The sequence below is a fragment of the Euleptes europaea genome, chromosome 18, assembly GCF_029931775.1.
Source record: "Euleptes europaea isolate rEulEur1 chromosome 18, rEulEur1.hap1, whole genome shotgun sequence".
In the NCBI taxonomy this organism is placed as follows: Eukaryota; Metazoa; Chordata; class Lepidosauria; order Squamata; family Sphaerodactylidae; genus Euleptes; species Euleptes europaea.
In genome coordinates, this window is record NC_079329.1 from 34883236 (window position 1) to 34900036 (window position 16801).

Genomic DNA, 16801 nt, shown 5'->3' on the forward strand with positions numbered 1-16801 from the left:
GGGTCGTGGCCAGCTCTGAAACAAAAAGTCTGTGTTTTTGCCTTTTCTGATGTGGTGAATAAGTCCACCTGTAGAAAAACCCATTTTCAAAATACAGGAAGTAGGTAATCCCACTTGAATGCCCATTCGTAGTGTGCAAGAAACCCTCCGCTGAGGGTGTCTGCCAAGGAATTCTTCACATGTTATATGAATAGCTTGCAGCTGGACGTTGTAATGTAGAGCCCAGACTTGTACCACCTCTCGACAAAGTGTCTGTGAAACTGTCTCACCTTGCCTATTTACGTAATACATGGCGGTGGTACTGTTTGTTTGAATTAAGACCTTCTTGTCGCGCAACAGTCCTGTAATGGAGATAAGAGCATAAAGAATAGCCCTCAGTTCTAGAATGTTAATATGTAGATGAGACTCATACTAATTCCAAACCCCTTGAGTAGACATTCCTTCACAATGGGCCCCCCAATCTAGCAGTGAAGCATCAGAGGTAACCGTCTTGTCAGGAGTAAATACCCCAAAATCGATGCCCAATGAGAGATTAGAAGACCACCAATTGAGGGAATGAATAATGGACCTGGGAACAGAGAGACAAATCATCCGAGGATGGATCATAGGTTTAAATTTCCTGACAAACCAGTTTTGGAGTGGTCTCATATGGGGAACTACAGTAGTTGTAGAGGCCATTTAGCCCAGCAGTGTCTGAATATGTAATGCAGGGAGATACCGCAGAGTTTGAAAACTTCTAACAACTGCTTTAATGGTCTTGACTGGTTCAGGAGGTAAGTAAGCCTTACCCTTTAGGGAGTCTAACAAAACTCCAACAAACTGAATGGACTGAGTGGGAACAAGATTGGATTTCACCAACATACCCAGTCCTTGGATCACTTAAAGGGTCACGTCCCTATGGACTATCAGCTCCTCCTGAGAGGGGGCTGTTAGAAGCCAATTGTGCAACCTTTAGTTCTCAATTAAGCTACAACCATGGACTTTGTGAAGACACAGGGTGCAGCAGATAGGCCAAAGGGTAACACTGAGTATTGGTAAACAAGGCCTGCAGCTGTAAACCTCAAATATATCCTGAATACATGGAAATAAGCATCCATGAGGTCCAAGTACAATAAACCACCGACCAATCTTTAATGAAGTAAAAACTTGGTGAACAGTAACCATACGAAACTTCTTAAAACACACCAACTTGTTTAACTTTCTCAGATCTAAAATAGGTTGCAGACCCCCATCCTTTTTATTAACAGCAAACATCCTGGAATAAAATCCAGGATCCAAGAAGTCTAACAGGAGAGACTCTACAAGTCCCTTTTCAACAAGTTCCAAAAGGGCAGCAACTAAACATGTAGAATTTAAGCCGGAACAAACAGGCGATGGGCCAATCATAGGCCTACGCTCAAACTCCAAACGATAACCTTCATTAACAATAGAAAGGACCCATGAGTAATAACTTCCCAGACATAGTATGGGGCCAACCTATCATCAAAGTGTGTAGTCCGGGCTAGGTTTCCTTCCCCCAGTCAGAAGGAAGGCTTGTTGCCCTGGTTTCTAGGGGACTGAGGCCTGTTAATCAAAGAAGCAGGTTTAGAGGATCTGCGTTTATTACAGACTTGAAAGGGTTGACAGGGATGGTGCTATCCATATGCGGACATAGAATGTTGTTCCTCCCTTTGGTACCTTGGTTGTTGAAAACAGTCCTTATAGCCAAACCTTGGCTTCTGGAAGGGTGCAGGTGAAGGAGCCTTGACCCCCATACACCTCGCAGTTTGTTTTTCTTTCCTTAGTTGGCCTAAAGTTTCTGTCAGGTCCTGACTAAAGTCACTTGAAGAAGGGCTCTTGACATTAGCAGGCCAGGCTCTGGCTTCAGTTCAAGTCCTTGGTTCACATGCCACAAACTCTGTGTATAGTTTCACTCATCCTGTTATACTGTTATGCGCTCATCCTGTTATCCGCAGCTGTTGTGTTGTCTACCTTGTCCTGGGAACTGTTATCTCGGAATTGTTTCACTTTGTGTTACTTTCTCAAGCTGAAGTGCTTTTAACCTTGTGTTCAACCCATGTAGTGCCATTAGCAGCCTTGCTCTGTATTTTGACAGTTAGGTCTTTTATTTGACTTTTTGCTCCTAATAAAGTCTTACTGCTTCAGAGTCGCTTGCCTGGATGAGTTTGCTTTGGGATGCTAGGGGCAGATGCCTGAGCCTGACATTAGGCTACTAATCCTTTTTGTTTTTTGTTTTTCTACCATTGACTGACAGCAGTGCCGATTCGCCTTCAGCACCATGTCAGGTGAATCGGAGGACCTCCGTGACCTGCTCCTGGAGCAGGCGGAGGAATGGCTCGCCCGGGAGGAGGCCGAATGCCTCGCCAGGCTGGCAGCTGAGAATGTGCCCGAGAAGAGGCCGAACGGCTCGCTAGCCTGGAGGCCGAGCGGGCCACCGCCAAGGAAGCCGAGCGGCTTAAGGAGGATGCCCGGCAGTTTATAGAGGAGGCTTTTGCACGATCCACCAGGGCTAGAACCACCGATGCGGGAGCTGTTGGCGGCGATGCAGCGTCCCTCGCAGGAAAGTTTTCGGAACCGCAGCCGGACCGACCGTTGCTTCCGGATGAGGGTCCATTGGCAAGTGAGGTCAGGTCCCAAGACACCTTACCCTGACCCGCTGGCTTTTTGGATCTTTATGCCCAGACGTGGAAGCGCGACTCCCGAGGGGAAATTCCTTCCAGTGTGACAACCCTACGTCAGAAGCCAGCGAGCTCCGGCATTCGAGGGGAACCTTGGGATTATTACAATGCTATGAGGTGAGACATGGGGGTCTCGGAGGAGAATCCGACGTGGAGCACGGAGCTCTGCTGAACGCAGGACTGGCAGGACAGGGAAGGAGGTTTCCCGCGCCAAGTGCAACAGGAACGGGAGACTGGAGAGGAGAACGGACATCTTCAACACCAGAACCAGGAGCTGACAGAGCAGGTAGCTGTGATGCAGGGTCTGATAGAGAGACTCTGGCTGGAGGTGGCCGACCTCCGTCGGGCACAGGTGGCCCAGCCGGCACCTCTGCTGCCCCAACATCCAGCGCCTGCAGCTCTGGCAGCACCCGCGGCTCCAGTAGCGCCCGCTCCTCTGCCTGCCCCTCAGCCGCAGCGGAGAGACTTACGAGCCTCCTTTGACAGCTCCGGGGAGAAGCTTCCCAACTTTTTGTTACAAGTGGACAGCTTCATGAGGGAGCAGGGAGCTACTTTCGCTTCAGAAGAGAGTCGGGTGCAGTACGTGGATTCACTACTGGAAGGAGAAGCCACAAGCTGGATGGTGCAACAGTTTGATCTGCGTTCCCGTGCACTACAGTCCCTAGATGATTTTATGGTGGCACTTCGAAGGTGGTTTGAAGATTCCTTCCAGAGCGAGCGGGCCAAGACGGCTCTCTTGCAACTTCGCCAGGGATCCAGATTGGTGATGCAGTATGCGGGTGAGTTCCAGTTGCTGGCAAGCAAAGTAGTGGACTGGAGCGAAGCCACTCGGGTACAGTATTTCTGAGAGGGACTAAACCCAGAGATTCTCCACTGGGCTTTCATGCAAGGTGGAGGCCCTGATGGATTTGGGATGTGCACGCACTTTGATCAGTGAAGAGACCAGATTTGGAGGGGTGGATCCTACTGGCGGTAGAAGTGGAAAACCGCCGGCAACTATTTAACTTGTCAAAGCAGCGTAGAGTGCGAGACTCGGGACCATGGCCCGAGCAAGCAGCTCCGAGAGGGGGCTCCCGACTGCTAGGAAGAGCAGCCATTCCAGCAACAGAGAAAGCGAAACGATTTCAGGGCGGAGTGTGCTTAGTTTGTGGCGGAATGGGACATTTCGCTGTTGCTTGCCCTTCTTGACTTGAGGGGCCTCCCGCCACTCCCTGCTCGGATAAAGGAGAGATGGCAAGGTCCGGAGGTAAGGATCGTCGGATGAGTACAGCGCCCGGAAGGCGAGGTTCCTCTGCACTCAACCTCGCTCCGACCGGCCAAAAAGACCAGCTTTCACCACCACACGATCCAATGGGATCGCGGATTACAAATGCAACCGTGCCAAGCTCGGACAGCTCGCCAACGTCTGAGGAGAATGAGACTTGTAGGCGCCAGTCAAAAAACGAGCCAGGTCTGCTGTAACCGGGGCTCTGCAGCAGACCCTCACCGCCTAGAAGCAGGGGGCTCCAGTGATGGTAAGCGATGTGGAAGGGACTCTTTTTGTGGATGTTATTTTGCAAAGTTATAAGGGGGGACCTCAGATAAAGGTGGAGGCCCTGATAGATTTGGGATGCGCACACACTTTGATCAGTGAAGAGACTTTCAATGCTTTAAAAGTGAAGGCGGTGCGCTTGCCTCAGGCCATCCAGTTTGCTCAAATGGATGGCAGAGACTTTCAAGGGGGGCCAGTGGATAGGTGCATGGGCCAAGTGGCAATGGGAGTTGGGGCACACTGGGAACAGATCCATTTCACCATTGTGCCTGGTTTTCATTACCTGGTGGTACTTGGAATAAATTGGTTGCAAGGCCACGGCCCCACCATTGATTGGGTAGCCAGGACTATAACTTTTGCCCAACCACAGTGAGCTTGATACTACAGGGAAGTGGCCGTTTGAGCATGTACCACCATGGCAAAGAAACCTACCCCCCCTTGCTGCCTAAGGAATATGCCTCTTTTATGGATGTTTTTAATGAGAGGGAGTGCGATGCTCTGCCACCCCACCATAAGACGGACTGTGCTATTGAACTGGTGGGGGAGGGCAAACTACCCAAGGGAAAGATTTATCCCATGAGTCCTAAGGAGAAGACGGTGTTGCAGGAATTTTGGACAGGAATCTGGCCCGGGGTTTTATCCAACCCTCATCCGCTCCTTGCTCTGCTCCCTCATTTTTTGTGCCAAAAAGACGGGGGATTTGCATCTATGTATTGATTTTAGTAGACTCAATGCAGTCACCCAGACTAACGCTTACCCCATTCCATTGATTCCAGATCTACTCAGCCAGCTTAAGGACGGGCACATCTTTACCAAGTTGGACTTAGTTGAAGCGTATTACCGCGTCCGGATAAGGGAAGGGGATGAGTGGAAAACGGCCTTCTCCGGTTGTTTTGGGATGTTCGAATACTTAGTTATGCCATTCGGATTAAGTGGGGCTCCTAATGTATTCATGCAAATGATTAACGAGGTGCTGCCTGACCTATTGTTTAAAGGAGTGATTGTCTACCTTAGATGACATTTTAATTTACACAAAGACATATGAAGAGCATGTGAAACTGATCAGGGAGGTCTTGAGGCGCCTTCGAGACAACCAGTTGTTTGCAAAATTGTCCAAGTGTGAATTCCACCAAGACAAGTTGACCTTTTTGGGGTACGTGATTTCACCCAAGGGTCTAGCCATGGATCCTGAGAAGGTATGGGCGGTACTAGAGTGGGAGCCGCCAACTACTCGTAAACAATTACAACGATTTCTCGGGTTTGCAAAATTTTTATAGAGGATTTCTCAATTTCGCGCAAGTGGTGCTACCTGTAACGGACTTATTGAAAACAGAAAGGGAGAGGCAGCGACCCTGCCTTCCTCCCGGTTGGTGTGGACGCCAGAGTGCCAACGAGCTTTTGAAACTTTGAAAAAACTATTTACGTAGCACTCTGTCCTAAAGGACTCGTTAATCTGATCCTGTATGACACTTTTACTTCCCTGGTTGAGGAGTTGGAAGAAAAAATTAGGCTTCTATGGTTTCTCTCAAGAACTACTTTTATCTATGGAGTATTTGCAGGCCAGGGTCTTGATAAGGCAAAGAATACGAGACGAAGAAAGACAGCATGATCTGAATAGACTTAAAAATGTCTGTTACAATCGAAATACCCTTACTAATGTGATCCCGATGCCATATCTTGTTCATCTGGAAAATCCTGATTATAGGAGGGCCTTTACCTTGTTACGCTGCAATGCTCTCCCTTCAGCTATAATGGAAGGTAGATACAAGAAGATCCCCTATGGTGAACGCGTATGCCCTTGTTCTGATGGGAACATAGAGACCCTTGAACATGTCATTTATGACTGCAAAATTTATAATAAAATAAGAGAAGACATTTCCCTTGTAATAGCTGACCACTCAGGGAGCACTACAGCGACTTGCCTTTCTAACTTGCTCTCAGTTAAAGACACCGAGCTAACTTTTAAAATGGCCAAAATTGGATGGCGAATTATGAAGGCTAGATGAGCATGGGTCGAACCCAACAAATGAGTTTTAAATGTGTTCTAGTTACGCTTATGTTTTTAATAGTTTCCCTACGAATGTTTGATTATATATTTATTGATGTATTGATGTATATAGCTACTATTTTTATTATGTAAAAGTTTTTTATTGTTGGTCTGGGAGCGTATTAAACATTTCGATTCGATATTTACGTTTGAGCCTATACTCAAACACTCTGGTTGTGAAAAACCTTTCGTTGTCCAAGTGGATGCATCTGATGTAGCTATGGGAGGGGCGCACATGCAAGTGGGGGACACGGGGCAACTCCAACCTTGTGCGTATTTTTCGAAAAAATTCTCTCAGTCAGAATTGAATAGGCCCATTTGGGAGAAGGAGGTGGCTGCAGTTAAATGCGCTCTCACGGTGTGGAGACATTTCCTAGAGGGAGCTGAACTTCCATTTGAAGTATGGACTGATCACAAGAAATTGGAGGCTTTGAAGGGTATGCGCAAACTCACAGCAAAACAGGTGCGTTGGGTGGAATTCTTTTCCAAATTCCGTTTTGTTCTTAAGCATGTACCTGGCAAGCAAAATCAGCTAGCTGATGCCCTGTCTTGGCTTCCCCAGTACCAGAGTAAGATGGATCGCCCAGCTGACTCGCTGTTTACTCCCGAGCAGCGAGTAGAGGTACCCAGCCTGGCCATCGTTACCCGCTCCCAGGTGCGAGAATCCCTTCTCGTGGAGGGATTACCGGATTCTTTCAAAGCAGCGCTGATCCAAGCCTGCCAGATTGAGAGGGCCGCAGGCCAGCTGCCCGATAAAATGACTCAGTGGGGGGAGCTCTGAGTCAGGGAAAATAAGTAGTACGTTGCTGCCTCTCTTCGGAGGGAAGTGATGGATCGGGGCCATGGCTCCAAGGTAGCAGGGCATTTTGGCTTTGTTAAAACCCTGCATCTGCTACGTAGACAATTTTGGTGGCCGGGGATGAGAACGGACTTGGACTCTTTCATTCGCAAGTTGCCCCACATGCACTTCACCTAAAAGGGTGGTGGGAAAGCCACCCAGACTGTTGAAACCTTTGGAAACCCCTTCGGCTCCTTGGGAAATTATTGCCATGGACTCCTATTGCCATGGACTTTATCACGAATCTTCCCCCCAGCCGGGGACAGTACTGTGGGTGGTCACGGACCTTTTCTCTAAGCAAGTGTATATGGTCCCTTGCACGGGGCTTCCCACAGCTCAAAAATTGCCGCGAATGTTTGTGTCACGTTTTCAAATAGCATTCTTTTCCACGCAAGATAATTTCTGACCAGGGGGTACCATTTGTGGCTAAGTTTTGGCAGGCGTTTTTGAAGTTGGTGGGGGGTGGAACAGGGCTTGTCCAGTGCCTATCATCCCCAAACAGACGGTCAAACTGAACGTGTCAATTCGGTGTTTGCATTGCTATGTAAACTACCATCAAGATGATTGGGTAGATCTCCTACCTTTTGCGGAGTATGCCTATAACAATGCCTCCCATCAATCCACAGGTTTCAGCCCGTTACAAGTGGTATATGGTAAAGAATCGGGGCTGCTCAGCAATGTGGATCTTTCAGGGGAGGGGGCAGACATTGAGGTAGCTGACTGGATGAAGGTGATCTAAAACACATGGCCTTGGTTGCAAAAGAACCTGGAAAGGGCCAAACGCAAGTATAAAGCACAAACAGACAAACACCGGTCCCCAGGCTGGGACCTTAAGGTGGGGGACCAGATATACCTGTCTAGAAAGAACCTGCGCTCTTTACGCCCGTGTAAAAACTGAGTGAAAAGTATGTGGGACCTTTCCCTGTCTCATGGGTCATCAATGAAGTCACAGTGGAACTCAGTCTCCCAAAGTCCCTGCGAGGAATTCACCCAGTGTTTCATATTAGCCTGCTAAAGAAACATGTGCCTGCGCCAGAATGGCATCCCGAGCCTACTCCTGAGGTTCCCTTGATGGTGGGTGGGGAGGAACGTTTCGAAGTGTCCAAGATCCTCGATTCACGTGTCCGCCGGGAGGTCCTATATTATCTAGTTCGCTGGAAACACCTGAGTCCTGGGCACGATGAGTGGGTGGCTGCACTTCATGTTGCAGCCCCCCATTTGGTTCGGCAATTCCACAAAGACTATCCCCATAAACCCCAATGTCGTAGGCCAACCTGAGCTGCCCTCCTCCTCTGAGGAAGAGGAGGAGTGGGAACCTGGGCCCGTTCCTCCAAGGACTGCACTGGAACAGCAGGAACAGGCATCAGAGCCACAAGACCCATGGCAGGGGATGAGGGCTGCTTATTCTGGCAGCAAACAGAACAGCAAGAAGAGCAGGACTCCTCACCTGCAAGTTCTCCCAAGCCGGCTGAGAAGCAGAGAATCAGGGCCCGGCTTCAATTAAGGGAACAAAGGCAAAAGACCAGGTGGGCCTTGAGAGATAGAGCAAAGACAATCAAGCCTAATCAGGGAGGAGTGGAAAACACTGGAACCGCAAGGCTGATAAAAGGCCAGGCAGATAGAGTTCTTGTGGGTTCAACACATGTTGAAGGCCACTGACTGAGAGAAGCAAACAGAAGCTCCAGCAACTGAAGCTATCCCAGTCAACCCCGGCGTGCAAGCTGACGCCTGATCTGAGAAACAAGGAGATTGGACTGGTAAGTGCCTCTACTCCTTTACCTGCTAATTACCTTGGTCTAGCCCGGTCCACGGGAAGAGAAAAGCCTGCGTCAGGCTCTGGTCAACGCAGTACTCCCATTGCTGTTGTTGAAACCAGAGGCCAAGCCTCGGGCCTGGTTACTGCCTGCACGCTACACTCCTGCCTGAGTACGACACCCAACCTGACATCGACAAGGGAACGGGGGGCCTTAGGGGGAGCAGAATGTTAGGTCCTGACTAAAGTCACTTGAAGAAGGGCTCTTGACATGAGCAGGCCAGGCTCTGGCTTCAGTTCAAGTCCTTGGTTCACATGCCACAAACTCTGTGTATAGTTTCACTCATCCTGTTATCCACAGCTGTTGTGTTGTCTACCTTGTCCTGGGAACTGTTATCTCGGAATTGTTTCACTTTGTGTTACTTTCTCAAGCTGAAGTGATTTTAACCTGGTGTTCAACCCATGTAGTGGCATCAGCAGCCTTGCTCTGTTTTTTGACAGGTCTTTTAGTTGCCTTTTTGCTCCTAATAAAGTCTTACTGCTTCAGAGTCGCTTGCCTGGATGAGTTTGCTTTGGGATGCTAGGGGCAGACACCTGAGCCTGACAGTTTCATAGGTAGAAGCAGCAAATAACACTTTGCCATCAAAAGGCAAAATCTTCTATGGTGCTATGTATATCTGGTATTAGTGCCATAGAACGAAGCCACACAAATCTACAAAGTGAAATTGCAGCAGCTATCCCCCTTGCTGAGGAATCAGATGCATACTCCCAGTGTTCATCAGGTGTCTGGCCAGCTGGGAGCCTTCAGCCAGTACTATCTTAGCTGAAGATTTGTGGTCCTCTGGTAGAAATTCCATAAGGGCAGTCACCTTGTCCCACAAGAAAATTTGATATGCAGCCATTATGGCCTGGTAATTTTCAATTCTAAATCCAAGTGCATCAGCAGAGTAAACCTTCCTGCTAAACATGCCAATTCGTCTCCCATTCTTATCCGCTGGGGCTGAATGACCTCCTTGGCCATGCTTGGCTTGCGACTCGGCCACAATGATGGAAGATGGAGGAAAATAAAAGAGCAAAAATTCGCAGTCAGTAGGCTAAATTTTGTATAAATTGTTCACCTTTCTGGATGTAGAGGGGGTGGAAGCAATTTTTCCCATACTTTCTTGGCCATATCTATGAAATCTGCAAAAAAAGGAAAAGCCAGTCATGGGTGCCTCTGCAAACAGGGCTGAGAGGATCTTTTCCTTAGGCTCTGGGTTTGAAGTCTTTACATCAATCTCAAGAGCCCTAGCTATGAGGGCCATTTGTTCAGAGAAATGCCTAATGTCTTCACTAGGCGAGATGGCTAGGGGATCTCCCACCGCCTCATCCAGGGATGGTTCTGAAGGAACCTCTGACCCAGCCTAGGAATGGAGCATACGTGTCTCCCGATCCGACCCACTTGCCAGGAACAACGTTTGCGATTCTGACTGCAGAATCGGTGCTTGTTGGTATTCGGGTTTGTATATAGGAGTGGTCCAAGGAGCTGAGGTCTGCTGTTGAGCAGGGGGAGGGCATAGGGAGGATAGCCTGGCCACGCCACCTGTTGACCCTGGGGTGGCCAAGGAGGGAACCACTAGGGAGGAGCCGTCGAGGGAGCCATGGGTTGGTGGCTCAAATCTGGTGCACTGGTGCTAACTGCGACAATAGGATTTTGTAATGTAGGTTCAGTCGGTTCCAAGGCCATATGAAGCTCAAATGGTGTGAAGTCTGGTAATTCCATGTCAGATCTGGAATACGGATCCATATGGGCCAAAGGTGTGCAAGGAGGAGTTGGAGTGGACTCTCCCTCCAAAATTATTGGTTCTGTAAGCAATGCCATCCTTCGAAGACTTCACAAGGTGCTTGGTTTTAGTGTGAGACTTCTTACATGTTGGTTCCAACGCATTCTTTCCCTTTGAGTTTGGGTCCGGGGAATGTGCTCTTTTTTTTTAATGCAAATCCACTGTTGGAGCTGATTTTACAGAACTGACCGAGTCGAGACGCAGTTTGCTCTCGCTCGACTGATGTCTTCAAGGTCAGCATGTGAGAACAGGATAAAACTTTTTCATATAGGGCAGCTTTCAGTCAAGAGGCTCTATCAACCCAAACTTTTGGGGTAAACTGTGGTAATGTTTACAGCCCCCAACATTATGTGACTCATCCAGACAAAGTAGACACAGTGAATGTTCATCTGTTTTAGTCATTTTAGTATCACATTTGATGCACTGTTTGAACATCTGAGCAAGTTGAGGAAAATCAAAAATGGCAGAAGAGAAATATAAGAGAATGCTATAATATTTCAAACGATGCAGAGCTAGCTCTTGGAGATCCTTTCTCACCAGCAGCAAAGAAAGAACTAAGGAAGAGGGGGCGCAGCCCTCTATGTCGCGTCTGTTTCGGCAGGAACATTGACGCATGCGCAGTGGGTCTGGCGACCCCTATCTAGACAAAAGAAGCTATAAAGATCCGTTCCACAGCAGGCCTGCACGACTGCAGTCCCCAATGTTGGACTGCACAGAAGAACGATGATGAACAAAGTGTGCTTCTTGTTTAATAAAAAATGGTTTAACAATGAAGCTTTGTCATGGCTTTCTTGGCAAAACGTAAGCACCCCTGGTACTACGGTAGGATTCTCCGTTCCAGAGGAGTAGTTTAGATTGCAGCAGTAGCTGCAAGATCCTGCGAGAGCTCCCAACATCCTACAGGAAATAGTGATTGAAGTGCCGACAGTCCAACCCGTGGTACACCAGAATCCTTAAACTCCCCTGCAGCATCTTTTCTGAATTCTGGCCCCAAACCTCAGCTGAGTTAACAGACCACAAATTAAGACTTTAGACTCTTCCCCAAATCCTTCCCCTTTAAGACAGGACACTCTAGTTAAGGAACTGTCACACAGCCTTCCCCCTTTACCATCACCAACCCCAACTGCACAATAATCATGGGCCAGCCATATCTGCTATATTCAGATAATTTAAAAATAACATCTTTATAAACGTTTTTTCAAGTATAGGGCAAGGTTGACCCACAGATCCTCTTTGGGAATTGTTTCATTCTGACTTATGGTTGCATTATACCTTAAGAATATGTTAAATTCTATCAGTTCTGCCACTTTCCACAAGCCCGAGTTTCTTCAGATGTGTCTTCTTTCCCTTCACCCCTTCTCCAAGGGCATGGAGAATGACAGACTACAGCTAAACGTCTTCCATAACGTTACAGGATATGGCTGAAGATGGGCACACGCACGCACGCAGAGAGAGAGGGAGAGGGAGAGGGAGAGGGAGAGGGAGAGAGAGAGAGAGAGAGAGAGAGAGAGAGAGAGAGAGAGAGAGAGAGAGAGAGAATGAACGCTTCCCCTGATGCATAAATTACTATTGTGCGGGCTCAAGATCAGATGATGCTACAAATAAATAAGGAAGGGATAGCGGGGCTAGCTAGTAAAAAATATAATGACAAATGTTCTGACTGCAATACAGTGCAATTCTAAACTGAGTTACACTCTCCTAAATCCATTGGTTTTGGAGGGTGTAACTCTGTTTTAGCACTGCACTGTCGAAGTAATCAGGTTCAGCGGCTAGAACTGGAGGGAGCAGAAAAAACACAGCTTTTTTTGTTTAGATAACGGATTTGGCACATCTTGTGAGAACAGATATTGATCACAGGATATTAAATTTTAAATTCTCCCAACGTGCTTGGCCCTCCAATTGATCTCAGCCGCTGTATCTGGTACATTTCGGTCTAGTTCAAAATGCCAACTCACATCACCAATCAGAGAAGTTTTAGGCCAGAAAATCCTTTTCTTAAAGAAAACAGTAAGAAGTCTCTCATGGAACGGGTTATGCTCCCAGAACTTCTTTTTAAAAAGTCATTGGTGGAGGAGTGTGTGTGAGTTAATACACATTACTATCTTCAAGACAGACACAAAGGATTAGTATTACAAAGGTATCCTATGAACATGAGAATTGTTTTGCTGGATTGGGCTCAGCTAACCTCATTCTAAAAGTGGTTGGCCTCATGCCTCTGGGAAGCCCTCTGACTTCAGCATCTGTTGGTATTCTTGCTTCAAACTACGGATTTATAGATATCATAACTTGCAGGACTTTTTTGCACGTGTGCAAGAGGAATTGCTTTATACTACAATTCACCCAATGCCTTTGGTGGTGGTGGTGGTTGTTTTTTATAAACTGGCCAGCCTGATCTCGTCAGATCTCAGAAGCTAAGCAGGGTCAGTCCTGGTTAGTATTTGGATGGGAGACCACCAAATAATACCAGGGTTGCTGTGCAGAGGAAGGCACTGGCAAACCACCTCGGTTAGTCTCTTGCCATGAAAAGCCCAAAAGGGGTTGCCATAACTCGGCTGCGACTTGACGGCACTTTACACACACGTCTGAGCTTTCTGCATCTTATTCGTCTTGTACATGTTCTTCACAGTTGATGGTGCACACAAACATGGCACAAATCAATTAATCAATCAAAACCAAACCCAGGTCCATAACACGTGCTTGAATTCAGATATCCAAATTCTAGGCGCCAGTCCAGACGGGTGGCTGGAATATAACGAAGCTTTGCCCACCTAGAAGGTTGCAATGTATAGTAACCTTTTCACCACGACACTTGAAAAACAAATTTAAAAAATGACAGGACTTCTTGAATTCTATTTTTAGAATTTAAAGACTAGCAAATTAAGTCCACTTTTCTCTCTGTCACATGCGTGGATGCAGGAGTTGATTCCCCACAGTGCAATCCCAAACTTCTGGGGAGCATGTGAATACTGACTGGGAAGGACCTGCCCACGATTGGGGTCAAAGTTCTCATTCATGCTCCTAGCAAGATGGGATTGCACTACAGGGAAACACCTCCCCATATAGGGTGCATGTACAAAGGGGCCCTTCCAGGAGTTGCTACTGAAAGTAGGCAAGGGCTAGCATACTGCATGCAATCCAGTGTGACTCATTCATTTTAAAGGTGTTTGTGCAGGAATCACAGCTGACCCACCCACTAGATGGAAAGAAAACAAAAACACCCAATTATTACTCTACTGAACACTGACAACCATGGTGCAAAACACGCATTGTGAGCCCCAACTCACTCCAGAGGATCAACAACATCCCAAACAGTGAGAAGCTACTGCAATGAGGTCTGGTGCCGCTGCCAGGATCTCTGGGAGATCAGAGGGGGAAATTATGCTGCGGAATTTGGGGGAAGCATGAAGGCAAGGGAAGACAGTGGGCCAGAGGCTGTGGAATATTCCCACCCCCCCAAAAAAAAATAATTCAGGAGAAAAGACTTCACAAACAACCAATTTCCTTTTTTCAGATCTGCAGAAGTCCCCAGGGAAAAAAGCCACACATACCTGGGTATGCAAAATGGAAGGGTGGTACCTATGTGGGAGAGGTAAAAGCTCATTGAAATACAGTAATTTCTAAGGGAGTGAGGAGAAATCAAACACCCTCTGAATGGCAAAGAACTTATTATAATCTATAGGGAACACCCCCCCCCCAACAAACAAATGCCTCACAGGAAAATACCCCCCTCTCAACATTCTTTTTAGTTAAAGATGCTTCATCAAGGCCTGGCAGGACAAAGGGAAATTAGTAAATGTCTCTCTAATGCTACCTTGGCCAGAGTTTTGCCTTATTAGACTTTCAGAACAGTCTGATCCAGGAGTGTCAAACATTAGGCCCGTGAGCTGGAGCTGGCCCCTTGAGAGTGCTTATCCGGCCTGTGAGCCAGCCGAGGCGGCCTCCGCTCCCCAATCTGGGCTGGCGACGCATGGCCCAGCCTGAACAAGTAGCATTCATGTCATATCCGGCCCTCGTAACAATGGAGTTTACCTCGTAACAATGGTGTGATCTGTCGATACAATTCTTTTGCTGAGCTCCTGGTGGTGGGGTTGCTACCTTCAGTCCTGGATGTGGATCCTGCTACTTTCAAATCTGTAGAGCTACAGCAAACTGAGCAAGTCCAGTTTATTGCACCTTGCCTGTGTGGCTCCACTAATGCTTGGTGCAAATCCTGAGATGCTAAAAATTTATGCAGGAGAAGCATAAGCCCCACAACACAGCTTAAAGGTTCCATGGAAAAAGCCACATTAACAATCCTCATGAATACTTCTGTTACCATGTCTATTTTTTTTAAGACCACCTTCTTCCACCTCAAGAGCCCAGATGCAGGACTGTGCCTTCAAACCCAACAATTTTGGAGGGGAAGCATAAGAACTTAAGAAAAGCCATACTGGATCACACCAGGGCCCATCAAGTCCAGCAGTCTGTTCACACAGTGGCCAACCAGGTGCCTTTAGGAAGCCCACAAACAAGACGACTGCCGCAGCACCATCACAGCACCTAATATAATAGGCATGCTCTTCTGATACTGGAGAGAATACGCATGCATCATGACTAGTATTCATTTTCACTAGTAGCCATGGATAGCCCTCTTCTCCATAAACGTGTCCCTTCTTAAAGCCTTCCTGCTGTTTTACACCTGTGTTTTTGGGCATTAAGTGCTGGAATGATCTCTTCCTCAGGCTAAAAAACACAAAAAACAACAACAACAACAACAACAAAAAGCAGCAGGGGATAAAAAGAGCCTGGGAAATCCTGATGTGTGCAATAGCAAGAACAGGTGGCTTCCTATACAAGAGAGTATAGGTGCTCTCCCTATACAAGGTAGGAAACAAACTGGATACGAGGAGAAAGGAGGGGATGATTGCCTCAGGAAGCGTCGAATTTTGTTCCTGCCTCCCTGAGCAAGAGAAGGAAATAACCCAATCTGAAGATGCCCTCAGAGCGAGAATAGGCACATGCTATAAAGACATGTACAGCTAGCGCCTGTTAGCATCAATTGTGGACGTACCTAAACCAGATAGGGAGGGCAGGTGGCTGAGATGCTCTATCAGTGCAAACTGCAAGAGACTGGAATGGGCAGTGCCTCAACCCTTAGTGATACAGACCACATCCAGAACCAGAAATGCCTAATTCACAGTGGCTCACGAAAGCTCATACCCTACCAGAAAATATTTTTGTTAGTCTTTAAGGTGCTACTGGACTCTTGCCCTTTTTGACTACAGAAATGCCTATTCCACAAAGTCTCAAAGGCACCATTAAATGGCTTCCTTGTGCTTGTGGAAGATGTTGCTTTAAGCCAATATCTACTTTAGTTTTGAATCGGATGGATCTGGCTAGCTTCCACGTCAGTGCTTACTTATGGAGAAAAATGCACAAGTCTGGCAAGGTTGCCATGAATGCTTCAGCTCACAAGCCCCCCCCCCCCCACAAACAGAAATGGCTCTAATGGTGTAAGGTAATTATGATTAAAAACAGACTTGTGTAGTATAGCTTATGTGCTGCATGTCCTTTAGCTGGGATATTTGTGAACTTACCTCTTCCCAGAGGTCAGTTTTGGTTTTTGGTTTTGGTTTTAAAAAATGGAAAATAATCTCTATAAAAACCTTTTGATTTTATGACTTCAACTTATTTCACAACTGTGTTTTCAAAGCTCGGCTTTGTGGTAAAAGACACCCCCCTTTCTTTTTTTGTTTTAGAAAAATGAACTTTACATATATTTTACGTTCAATAATTTCATACAATTTCAAAATTAGACATTAAAAAACTGGTGGTTTTGAGGAAGAGAGAGGAAAGGAAACAAAAAAGAAAATAAATCAGACCTGACGTTACAGATTTCTAGCTTTATAGTCACAACAATCTAGGAAGCCTCTGAGCCAAATGCTACGAAACACGGAAGAGAAACCGCTGAACCTTCGACATGAGCATGCTCAGTGTTGTGCCGGCATGGAAAACGAGGAAGTACAGAAGCACAGGAATCAAAGTCTCACGATGGCCGCTGTTTGAACATTCCTTACACAAGGATGATGATATTTTTAAAGTAAAAAAGATAACCGTGGGGTTCTCTTGCTTTTGTTTACTTCTTCTTCCCC

The 16801-nt window shown here is 47.0% G+C and overlaps 1 protein-coding gene across 1 annotated transcript in view; it reads left to right on the forward strand.

Annotated features, from left to right (window-relative positions):
* LOC130490885 (transcription factor CP2-like protein 1) overlaps positions 1-2482 on the forward strand; it is a 55622-nt gene extending 53140 nt beyond the window's left edge. Inside the window, exon 16 of the mRNA XM_056864688.1 lies at positions 2255-2482. Coding sequence (XP_056720666.1) covers positions 2255-2482 — 228 coding nt within the window. The remainder of the gene's footprint in view (positions 1-2254) is intronic.
* The last annotated feature ends 14319 nt before the right edge of the window (positions 2483-16801 follow it).